This window comes from Camelus ferus, chromosome 15, assembly GCF_009834535.1.
Source record: "Camelus ferus isolate YT-003-E chromosome 15, BCGSAC_Cfer_1.0, whole genome shotgun sequence".
In the NCBI taxonomy this organism is placed as follows: domain Eukaryota; kingdom Metazoa; phylum Chordata; class Mammalia; order Artiodactyla; family Camelidae; genus Camelus; species Camelus ferus.
Window position 1 is genome coordinate 32,565,471 of NC_045710.1, and position 13,735 is coordinate 32,579,205.

At 32.7% G+C, this 13,735-nt stretch overlaps 1 protein-coding gene across 1 annotated transcript in view; it reads right to left on the reverse strand.

Annotated features, from left to right (window-relative positions):
• SRBD1 (S1 RNA binding domain 1) overlaps positions 1–13,735 on the reverse strand; it is a 178,967-nt gene that overhangs the window by 137,492 nt on the left and 27,740 nt on the right. The window contains 2 exon segments of the mRNA XM_006185764.3: positions 165–272; positions 4,339–4,442. Coding sequence (XP_006185826.2) covers positions 165–272; positions 4,339–4,442 — 212 coding nt within the window.

The window sequence follows — 13,735 nt, forward strand, 5'->3', positions numbered from 1 at the left end:
CCTCTACAGACTGAAATCTAGGCTTAAATTTAAGACTTTGTGATTCTGACTCAGTCCTTTGAATTGGTTAATGGATCAACAAATATTTACTACATGCTTTAATGGGCCTATTACCACACATAAAAATAAACAGTACACAAAGTTAAATAAGACAAGATGCATACCTGAACTCTCTACAAAGAAGAGGATAAATAAGGCGTTTAAAGGAATCATCCAGAGAGTTGTACAAGATCTTCATTAACTCTGGCCTTGCAAAGCCACGTGGTCTCCACCTGCAAAAGAGAACAGCCTATAGTAAAACTGATGTAACAATAAGAAGACTGTAAAAGGGCTTCTGGAAGAGGATAGAGGAAGTGGAAGAGAAAATGGGGGGAAAAAACCTTATTAAAGCCAAAGTAACATAATCTGTGAGGAGAGACTGTGATGTCTGAAAATTATTACTATGACATCTGGAGTTCTTATTTTTAAAAACTTGGTAACCATGGTCACACATAAAATTTAAGGTGTCAAAACAACACAAAAAAAAACCTTTCTCAATCTGAGGAGAGTCTCCAAAGTATTATTAATAATGGTCAAAAATGTTAAGATTTAAGACAGTCACCAAAAACCCACTGCTATAGACTGAATTATGTCCCCTAAAATTAGTATGCTGAAGCCCTAACTCCCAAATGGGATGATATTTGGAGATGAGGTCTTTGCGAGATAATCAGGTTTAGATGCGGTCATGAGGACAGGGCCCCCATGATGGGATTCGCATCCTTATAAGGAGAAATATCAGATACCCTCCTCTATCTTTCCTCCTGGCAGGTAAGAAGGCAGTTGTCTATAAGCCAAAAGGAGGGTTCTCACCAGGAACCAAATCAGTCTGACCTTGATCTTGGATTTCCAGCCTCCACAACTGGGAGAAAATAAATTTCTCACCAGAATGCATGGCCAGTTGTGCCAGATTATGTTTTGTTTTGTTTTGTTTTGTTTTTTTCAGAAAAACTCAGAAACATGCATTTATATGAAAATCCTAAAACTTTCAAATATTGGCTACTTATTCAAAATTATCTAAAATGACCAAGATTTGTTCGCCAAGATTATATAAAAATCCAAACAAAAATATGTGAATAGACAGGATTTGTCCTTCCAGCAGCCAAGATCTTAAAGTACTAAAATCCCCTTCTCAGAGACATTCTCTTCAATTCCCAAATCCTTGAGAATAATACCCTCCACTCATGACCATCTTGTTAGAACCCATAAACATCTATTAGTAATTTTAAGTATTTACAGTGGATCAAAACAATGTAAAACAAGGCTGAGCAAGGATATCAAAGATATGAACAACAAAATCAATCAATAGGATCTCACTGACATATACAGAACACTAAACCCAACAACAGCAGAATTCATTTGATTTTTTTTCAAGTGCCCATGGAACATTTACCAAGAAAGATCATATTTCCTGGGCCAAAATACAAACCTCAACAAATGTAAAAGAATTTAAATCATACAAGTGTATGTTCTCTGACCATAATGGGATGAAACCAGAAATCAATAACAGAAAGAAAACAAGAAAATCTCTAAACACTTAGAAATTAAACAACATACTTCTAAATAACCCAGGGGTCAAGAAAAAGCTTCGAAGGAGATTTTTTAATTAGATAAATCTGAATAAAAGATGAAAATGCAACATATCAAAATATGTGGACACAGATAAATCAGTGCCGAGAGGGAAATTAATAGCACTAAAATGTTTACATTTAAAAGAAAAAAATCTCGGGGGAGGGCATAGCTCAGTGGTAGAGGGCATGCTCAGCATGTATGAGGTCCTGGGTTCGATCCCCAGTACCTCCAATAAACAAATAAACCTAATTACCTCCTCCCATAAAAAAACAAACAAACAAAACACACACACACACACACACACACACACACACACAAGCAAAAAAAAAGAAAAAAGATCTCAAATCAATAATATAAAGTTCTACCTCAAAAAATGGGAAAAGAAAAGCAAACTAAACCCAAAGCAAACAAAGGGGAAAAGTAACAAATACAAGTGCAGAAATAAATGAAATTGAAAACAGGAAAACAATTTAAAAAAAAAAATCAATGATATGAAAATATGGTTCTTCAAAAATAAATAAAATTCAAAAATCTCTAGCAAGACTGCCAAAAATAAAAAATAAAGACACAAATTATTAAGATCAGGAATAATACAAAGGATATCACTTCATAACCTATAGCTATTACAAGGATAATAAGGGAATACTATAAACAAATTTATGCTCATAAATTCAACGTAAAAGAAAAAGGGACTCAATTTCTAAAAAGTCACAATTACTAAAACTCAACAAAGAAACTGAATTCATAATTTACAAGCTTTCAAAACAGAAATCTCCAGGCCCAGATGGTTTCGATGGAGAATTCTACCATAACAAAAATTAGAACACAATACCATTTATAATCACTCCAAAGAAAATGAAGTGTTTAGGGATAAATTTAAATATATATATACAGGATTTCCATGCTGATGAAAAAAATCAAAAAAATGCTTAGATATAAATTTAACAAAACATGCACAGGACCTGTATGCTAATGGAAAAAATCAAAGATGTCCTAAGTAAAAGAAGAGACAAACCATACTCATGGATTGGAAAGCTCAACATAGTAAATAGGTCAATTCTCTCCAAAAAGATCTACAAGTTTAATGCAATTCCTATCAAAATCCTAGCAAGTTTTTTGTTAATAAGGCTTATTCTAAAATTTACATGGAAAGGCTTAAGCCCTAGGATAGCTAAAACCATCGTGAAAAAGAAGACTGCAGTAGGAGGAATCACTCTACCTAATATTAAGGCCTACTATACAGCTACAGTAACCAAGACAGTGTGGGATTGGTGGCAGGACAGACACATATCAGTGGAATAAAACAGAGAACCAGAGATAGATGCACAGAGATATATCCAACTGATTTTTTACAAAGGGTAAAATCAGTTCAATGGAGGAAGGATAGCCTTTTCAACAAATGGCACTGGAGCAAATGAACATCCATGTACAAAAAAATAAAACTCAAGCTAACCCACAAACCTTATACAAAAAATGGATCATGGACTTACATACATATAAAATGCAAAACTATAAAACTTTTAGGAAACAATAAAGCCAAGTTTATTCATCTAAAAAATACAAGAGAGAACACATGCATATAAAGGATAATGAATGGGACAAATATCAAAGGACGTTTATCAGAATCAATTGAATGACTACTATTTTTACTCAGTAAACCTACTTACCTTCCACTGCAGTTCCATGCAAGTATTTTATTCAAATATTGGCCTAATTAGTTTAATATTTCATTCTGTTTCTTTATACATAAGTGATAGGATTCTGTCCAATTTATGTCAACACGCAAGGAGAGAACAATAATTAATTAGGAAATAAATAGTGCCTATAGGACTATTCAGATCACAGCAGAAGACATGTAGGACAGGGAAAGAGTTGTAAATACCTAAGAGAAATCATAGATTTAAAAAATTCTATTAAGAAATTAGATAATTTTAATTTAAAACATGATGATATTCTAAGATAGTTTCATAGAGCAAAATCCTAAGACAGATATACATATTTGAGTTTGAATTAGTTATACTACTTCCTACGCTTATGAGCATGAGCATGCTACTTAATTTCTTTCTTGGTTTCATTATCCTTAAAATGGTGAATAATACCTTTCCTACAAATTTGAGAGAATTAACTGATATTTCATGTAATTGTGCAGACTGATGATATCTATCACTATAAAGTGGTGGGACTGTGCTAATTTCCTTTTAAGAAATGTTTTTTATAAATAGATCACAGTAAATTAGGGACATTTTCTAGCTTATTTTCCTATGAATATTCATAATACTCAGTATCAGAGTCTGTCCTCAGTAGTCAAGGAAGTATTACTTATATTTTTAATCTGTTATCTTTATACTAGTAAGTATCAAGGAATGAGTTTCCTTGCAGTGATTTAGTTGATGTTCCTTGGCTCATCTATATTTTATTTTATTCAGTTCTACTCCAGTTGAATAAATGGTAATATTATTTGACCTATACTATAATACTTTACATTACTGTGGTAGAGCAGTATAATTTTCAGTCATGTTCTAGAAATTTCTCTTTATAAAGATAACTGAAGAAATGCTCCTATGGAAAATAAAGAACTTAAACAAGAGCCAGCTAAATAAAATAATTCTCTGGGAACTAAAGAACCATTCTTAAGGAATTTTTTCTTTTTCTTTTTTTACACATTATCAGTACGTATAGATCTCAATATGGTATTTTAAACATGAAAGAAAGAAAATTCTATAAACAGACCTGTTTTGAATGCACCACCTACAGAACTCATTCTTCACTCCATCAGAAATGTTAACTTTGACCGTTAGTATCTTCAAATTTTCTCCACGGTTAATTGCCAGAATCTGAGTGCAAACATATATGGCAAAGACTGATGATCCACAAAATATATAAATGATCAATTGAACTAGTCAACATTCGTGAAACAAACTGGGTGGTTATCCAGCCTAGAACTATATCAATTTTGTATTCATTCATTTACCAAGAATGTATTAAAAATAATCATTTCTTTATACTTTTTTCAAGTTTTTTCAAAGTAAAACACAGGCACAAAGCCTATGATATTCACAGGATGAGACACTGGTGATCTAAAATCTCATTTCAGATTCTACTAATTGAAAGTTTTTGATCATCTGGAGTTAGAAGGATATACATTTTAGATTTGTGACAAGATATTGCTAAGATAAATACAAACATGCAAATTCCTAAGTGAGATATTTCATAACTACTAATTATTACCATTTATTGAGCACTTACCAACTGTCAGACCCATCTAAACACTTTAAATATATTACCACACTTATCTTCAAAGCCACCAGTGATGCATGTATTATCATCTTACTTTTATATGATAATTTTTCTAAGACTAACTTGTCCCAAATTACAAAGCTAGCAAGCAGCAAAAGAGAAATTTAAATTCAGACCAACCTGTCCCTGCTCTTAATTAACATATCAAAAGAGCAATTGTTTTTTAAAACACATTAAAAACACTCTTTAAAGAAGAGCAAACAAAAAAAAGTAGAACAAACAAGCCTAAAGCAAGCAGAAGGAAGGAAATAATAAAGAATAGAGGGAAAATTAATAAAATTGCGAATAGAAAAATATCAACAAAACCAAAAGTTGATTCTTGGAAAGTATCAACAAAACTGACAAACCTTCCACTAGACTGACCAAGGGAAAAAAGGAGATATTCCAATTACCAAAGTCAAGAATGAAAGAAGAGCCATTAATACGAATGTTATAGAAATAAAAAGGATAATAAGAGAATACTATGAACAACTGTATGTCAAATTAGATCACTTAAATAAAATGAGTAAACTCCTAAAAAGACACATACTGCCAAAATAGAATTTTAAAAGTAGAAAATTCAATATGGCTTCACTACTGAATTCTACCAAACATTTAAAAAAGAATTAATAGCAACTCTTCACAAACTTCTCCAAAAATACATTAGAAGAAAAAAACTTCCCAATTCCATTTACCCTGATACAAAAACCAGACAAGAACAATGCAAAATAAATAAAGACCAAATGCATATGCATACAGATATAAAAATTGTCAATAAAATACTAGTAAACCAAACCCAGAAACATATAAAAAGGATTGAACATGAGAATCAAGAGGGATTTATTTCAGGGAGGAGGGTATAGCTCAGTGACAGAGTGTGCGCCTACCATGCATGAGGTTCTGGGTTCAATCCCCAGTACCACCGTTAAAAAAAAAATACATAAATAAACCTAGTTATCTCCCCCATGAAAACAAAGAAGGATTTATTTCAGGGATGCAAGGTTGGTTTAACATCCAAAAAGCAATTAACATAATACATTATAACAAGAGCATAAAAAACAATAATTACATGACCATTTCAATAGATGCAGAAAGAATACGAAAATTCTAGCAGTTGTTCATAATAAAAACATTCAACAAACCAGGAACAGAAAGCAAATTTTTCAATGTGATAAAGGGCACACACAAAAATGCCAAAGATAATAATTAATACTAAATATTCATAATGTTTAATAGATATCAATAATATTCAATAATTATTAATATAAAATATTGATAATATTTAGTGATAAAAGACTGGAAGCTTTCCTTCTTAAGATTACAAGGGTGCCTCCTCTTGCACTTCTATTCAACATTGTACTGGAGGTTCTAGACAGGAAATTTAGGCAAGAAAAAGAAATAAAAGGCATCTGAATTGAAAAGAAAGAAGTAAAACTCTCTATTTGCAGATACTATAATCTTGTATACAGAAAATCCTAACTAATCCACTATAAAACTATTAGAACTAATAGAGCTCAGCAAGGTTGCAAGATAATCAGTTTCTACAAACGAACTAGCAATAAACATTCTGAAAAGATTTTTAATTCCATTTACCATAGCACCAGAATGAATAAAATACTAGGAATAAATTAGACAAAAGAAGTTCAAAACTTATACTCTGAAAACTATAAAACATTGTTTAAAAAAACTGTAGAAGACCTCAGTAAGTGGAAAGACCTCCCAGGTTCATGGACCAAAAGGTTTAATATTGCTAAGATGGCAATAATTTCAAAATAATTTATAGATTTGATGCAATCCCTATCAAATACCAGGTAGCATCTTTGCAGAAATTGACAAACTAATTCTAAGATATACATAGAAATTCAAGGAACCCAGAATAACCAAATCAATCTTATAAAAAAAAAAAAAAAAGAACAAACCATGAGGACTCTCACTTCTCAATTTCAAAACTTACTACAAAACTACAGTAATCAAGACAGTGTGGTACTGGCATTAAGGATAAACATACAGACCAATGGAATAGAGAGTCCAGAAATGAATCTATACATCAACCATCAAGTGATTGTCAACAAGGGTGTTAAGACAATTCAACATGGAAAATACAGTCTTTTCAATAAGTGATGCCAAGACAATGGATAGCCACATGCAAAAGTATGAAACTGTACTGCTTCCTCACACCATACACAAAAATTGGCTCAAAATTAATTACAGACCTAATATAAAAACCAAACTTATAAAACCCTTAGAAGAAAATACAAGGCAGAATCTTCATGACTGTGAATTACGTAAGGCCTTAGATAAAATACTATAAGTATATTCAATGCACAAAAAAAAATAGACCGGACTTCAACAAAATTATAATTTTTGTACCTCAAAGGATACCACTGAGAAAGTGAAAAGAAAGCACTTAGCACAGGAGAAAAGTTTTATAAATCATATATCACATAAAGGATTTATACCTATAATATACAAACAACTCTTACAATTCAACAATAAAGATACAACCTAAATATGTGCAAAAGATCCAAAGAGACATTTTTTTCAAAGATGATATAGAAATGTTCAATAAGGACATGAAAAGATGTTCAACATCATTGCTACTAGAAAAATACAAATCAAAACCACAGAGAGAAACCATTTCATACTAAGATGGCCATAATCAAAAAGACAGATAGACAAGGATGAACCTTGAAAACATTATGCTAAGTGAAAGAAGTCAGATGCAAAAGACCACAATTTCTTTATATAAAATGTCCTTAACAGACAACTCTATACAGATGGGAAGTCCATTGCCTAGAGGTTGGGGCAACAAGGTAATTGGAGGGAAGTGGAAGTGGCTGCAAATGGGTACATGGTTTATTTTTGGAGTGATGAAAATATTCTAAAAAGGATTATACAATTGTACAACTCTGTGAACATATTAAAAACCATGGAACTGTACAGTACAAATGAGTGAATTATATGTGAAATGAATTATATTTCAATAAAGCTGTTATAAGTAAAAACACTCCTTTGCTAAAATACTCTATACCAAATACTGAGATTTTGGAGTATAATCACAAATTAATTAAATAATGTAATCAATTTCACCAACAGCTTCTGTTAAATAGTATCTCCTAGTCCAGTTTATAAAATATACACACATATATATAATATAATAAGTTAAAAGACAGCGAAGTTAAAGAAACAGCATCACTTTAGTATACACTCAGATTTTTCAATAATTCATCATGGCCTCCCCCTAATACATCTTAATGAATGAGGTTTTAATAAATTAGATTCTCCCTTACAGGACACAAATTGATATTTTAACAATTTTAGCACATTTTCATGACAATACCTAACAAAATTAAACTTATCTGTGGTGAAACAAGCTTAAAATAATTTAATACCAGAAAATAATTCTACACTAAAAAGTTGTTTCTCACATCAAAAAGAAAGTAAAAAATGAAAAGTATGTATCTTTTTGTAACTTTAACTCATATAAATTTTAAAGCTATTTTAAAGTAAAATGTTAAATATAGAATAAATCATCAAAGTTTTAAAATTAATGGATATTTTTTTCTTTTTTTTAACATATTTGAGAAATTTCTAAGGTGAACATTGACAAAAATAAAATAATCACTGAAAACTAAATTTTAGTACAAAATAAACTTTAGTTTGGGCTGGATAAAATCTTCAATGTCTGCTACCTCTTTAACATACTGAAAGGAACACTGAACAGTAAATAAAAGTTTTTTATGCAAGAACTTATCTGTAATAAATGCATTCATGTGGAGGATAATAATATAAGGGGAAAAGTTATTTAATTCTGATTTACATAAATACACTATTATATAAAAATAATGGTAGTGAGGGGGTGCTTTTTTTTTTCCCACCACAGCAAGTAAAGTCATAGGTCAAACTTTAAAATATCCTGACACCAAAGGATCCATGGTAGAAAAAGGAATAGAGTAACAGAAACAGAGTTTGGGGCAAAATGGAGATTAACAGTAGAGAGATAAAGCAGAATTACTGCAGATGGCAGCACTGAATATGAAGCAGGTGTTGTAAAAGACACAGAAAGTGAGATACCGGTTACCAGGGGGTTGGAGGGTGGGAAGGGATAGACTGGGATTTCAAAATTGTAGAATAGACTACACTGTATAGCACAGGGAAATATACACAAAATGTTATGATAACTCACAGAGAAAAAAATGTGACAATGAGTGTATATATGTCCATGAATAACTGAAAAATTGTGCTGAACACTGGAATTTGACACAACATTGTAAAATGATTATAAATCAATAAAAAATGTTAAAAAAAAAAAAAAAGAAAGTGAGATACCAGTGAAAGAAGCTACAAAAAAGATTGTGAAGGCTGAGTTACAAATTTATATGGTGGAAAGGAGCATACTAAGGACCATTGTGGAGAAAAAAGAGAAAGGATGTAGCTGGAAGAATGAATTTAGTGAACAGCTATCACAGCTCTTCCCACAGTATTTGCAGGAGTTCCAGGTACTGTTCTTCCTTTACCACTGTCTGCCATCATTTTCCCTCGCTTCTGTACACTGGGATACTGTATGCTGAGCTATCTGAAAAACAGGGTTTGGAGTTGGGGACATGAGACCTTGACACTATAGGAAATGAAAAGCCATCTCCATGAGCTAGCATCTTATCACTCTAGCCTCCAAGATAACTAAAAAGTTCTTCTCAAAACACAGGGCTCTTTTTCAAAACTGACATTCCCAAAATGCTCTACCTTCTTAGATCTTAATATTGTCACACTTAGAAGCCTGTGTCAATCAAAAACTTAAATTAAACCACAAACTAACTCAGAATGCCACATGGGCTAATTAATAAGCACACTAGTTAAAATGCAAAGACCAAAATGTTTCCAATAATATATTAAGAAAACTAGGTTTTAATAGATTTTTCTAAAGTGGCAATAAAATTAAATCAAATAAAGGGAGACCACATCCAACAGCAAAATCACTTCTGCAAAAGGAATTTTAGTGTAGAGTCACTGGTTTGTTAAAAACTCTTTTTCATTAGGCTCTATCAGTAGACTATGGCCAGGCAAGTAAAATTTCACTCTTCTATCAATTTTTCCAATTATCAATAGTATTCACTTCACCTGGTATGACAGAGTGCACACAAAAGTAAAACTGACAACTTAGATATAATAGTGAAACACTTCAAAATTTCAACAGCAGGGACCATGTCAACTCCACACCCCAAGTAGGAACCAATATATAATTAGTGTTGAAATATTTGTGGTTTAATGGAATACTCTTCATGTTATGTATCTCACACACGCACACACACACAAACACACACACACATACATACAAACCTTTAACATCTCTACAACCAAAAGTTTTTTTAATTACATTTTTAATAATGATAATTAAATATCACTTGAAAAGTAATGCATTCTAGTCTTTTTCATTATCCTCTCTTTATAACAGTAAAATTCAGAAAAGAGGAAAAATAAATTTAAAAAATGATTTATTGAGGAATTCCAGACTTAAAGAACACTGGCAGTGTCCTGATTCCAAATCTCCCCCTATCCTCCTATGAAACCAATAAAGTTAATAAATAAATCAACACAGGACCCACACCTTCAGCATTTCTAGGAAACAGAGAATTAGATTAGCAACTGAATTCCCCAAAAAAGCATACAGAGCAAGGCAACAGCAGAGCAACATATATGACAAACTTAAGGAATGGAAGTGCTAATACAAAATATTATACTGAGCCAAAATGTCATTCAAGTATAAAGGACACAGGAAAAAATTGTGAATGTGTCAAAACTCAGAGAACACAAGCACATGTTGGAGATATTGCAGGTTCAGTTCCAGGCTACTACAATAAAGCAAACATCACAATAAAGCAAGTCACACAAATTTTTTGGTTTACCAGTGCATATAAAAGTTATATTTACACTATACTGTAGTCTAAGTGTGCAATAGCATTATATGTAAAAAAAAAAGTACATACCTTAATTTAAAAGTGGCTATCATCAAAAATAACACAAATAAATGTTTGTGAGGATGTGGAGAAAAGGAAACCCTATATACTGCTGGTGGGAATGTAAATTAGTGCAGCCACTGTAGAAAACAGTATGGAAGTTCCTTGAAAAACTAAAACATATAACTACCATATGACCCAGCAATTCCACTCCTTGGTATATATCCAAAAAAAAATAAAAATACTAACTTGAAAAGATGCATGCACCCCAATGTTCACAGCAGCATTATTTACAATTGCCGAAATATGGAAGCAACTTAAGTGTCCATCAACAGATGAATGGATAAAGACAATGTGGTATACATATACAATGGAATACTATTCAGCCATTAAAAAGAATGAAATTGTGCCATTTCCAACAACATGGATGGACTTGGAGCATATTTTGCTAAGTGAAATAAGTCAAATACTGTATGATATGACTTTTATGTGTAATCTAAAAAATACAACAAACTACTGAATATAAAAAAAAAGAAACAGACTCACAGGGATAGAGAAGGGAGAAGGATGGGGAGAGGGGCAGCATATGGGTAGCAGATTAAAAGGTACAAACTATTATGTATAAAATAAGCTACAAAGGTATATTGTACAAATCAGGGCAGCAAATATTTTATAATTACTATAAATAAAGTATAACCTTTAAACATTGTGAATCACTATATTGTATACCTGTGACTTATATAATACTGTATATCAACTATACTTCAATATGTAATTAAAAATAAATTTTGAAAATTAAAAAAATAAAAATAAAAAATACTTTATTGCTAAAAAATGTCAGTCATCATCTGAACCTTCAGCAAGTCATAATCTTTTTGTTAGTGGAGGTTCCTGCCTTGGTGTTAATGACTGCTGACTGATCAGGGTGGTGGCTGCTGAAGATTGGGGTGGCTGTGGCAATTTCTTAAAATAAGACAACAATGAAGTTTGCCACATTGATTGACTTTTCCTTTCATGGATGATTTCTCTATAACAGGCAATGCTGTTTGACAGCATTTTATCCACAGTAGAATGTCTTTGAAAAATTGGAGTCAATCCTCTCAAACCCTGCTGCTGCTTTATTAATTAAGTTTATGTAATATTCTAAATCATTTGTGGTCATTTAAACAATCTTCCCAACATCTTCACCAGGAGCAGATTCTATCTCACGAAACCACTTTCTTTGCTCATCCACAAGAAGTAACTCTTTATCCATTAAAGTTTTATCATGAGATTGCAGCAATTCTTTCACATTTTCAGGCTCCACTTCTAATTCTAGTTCTCTTGCTATTTCCACCACATGTGATGTTCCTTCATCCACTGAAGTCCTGAACCCCTCAAAGTCATCTGAGGGCTGGAATCAACTTCTTCCAAACTTCTATTAATGTTAATATTTTGACCTCTTCCTATGAATCACAAATTATCTTAACGGCATCTAGAATGGTGAATCCTTTCCAGAAGTTTTCAACTTACTTTGCCCAAATCCATCAGAGGAATCATTATCTATGACAGCTATAGCCTTCTGAAATGCATTTCTTAAATAATAAGACTTGAAAGTTGAAGTTACTTCTAGATCCATGGGCTGCAGAATGGATGTTATGTTAGCAGGCAGGAAAGCAACATTAATCTCATTGTACATCTCCATCAGAGCTCTTGGGTAAGCAGGGGCATTGTGAATGAGTAGTAATCTTTTTTCCTGAGCAGTAGGTCTCAACTGTGGGTTTAAAATATTCAGCAAACCATGTTGTAAACAGATGTGCTGTTATCCAGGCTTTGTTGTCCCATTTATAGAGCAGTGGTAAATGAGCACTGGCTTCAATTTCAAGTCACCAGCTGCATTAGTCCCTAACAAGAGAGACCCTGTCCTTTGAAGCTTTGAAGCCTGGCATTTTCTCTTCTCTAGCTATGAAAGTCCTAGATGGCATCTTCTTCAAGTACAAGGCTCTTTTGTCTATAATGAAAATCTATTGTTCATTGTAGCCATCTTCATTAATTACCTTAGATCTTCTGGATAACCTGCTGCAGCTTCTACATCAGCACTTGCTGCTTCACCTTGTACTTTATGTTACAGAGATTGCTTCTTCCCTTAAACCTCACAAACCAACCTTTGCTAGCTTCAAACTTTTCTTCTGCTGCTTCCTCACCTCTCAGCCATCATAAAATTGAAGAAAGTTTGGGCCATGCTCTGGATTAGGCTTTGGTTTAAGGGAATGCTGTGGCCGATTTGATCTTTTATCCAGACCACTGAAACTTTTTCCTTATTCAGCAGTAAGGCTATTTCACTTTTCTATCATTCGTGTCTTCACCAGAGTAGTGCTTTTAATTTCCATCAAGAACGTATCCTTTGCATTCATAACGTGGCTACCTGTTTGGCATTAAGAGGCCTAGCTTGTGGCCTGTCCTGGCTTTTGACATGCCTTCCTCACTAAGCATACTCATTTCTAGTTTTTGATTTAAAGCAAGAGATACATGACTCTTCCTTTCACCTGAACACTAAGGGGCCACTGTAGGGTTATTAACTGGCCTAATGTCAATATGATTGTGTCTCAGGGAACAGGAAGGCCCAAAAAGGAGCAAGAGTGGGGAACAGCTGGTCGGTGCAGCAGTCAGAACACAAATAACACTTATCAGTTAAGTTTGCTATCATACATGGGTACAGTCATGGCATCCCAAAACAATTACAATAGTAATGTCAAAGATCACTGATCACAGATCACCGTTACAAATATTATAATAGTGGAAAATTTTGAAATATTGTGAGAATTACCAAAATGTGACACAAATACACAAAGTGAGCAAGTGCTGTTAGAAAATGGCACCAGGAGACTCGCATGATGAGGGTTGCCACAAACCTTCAA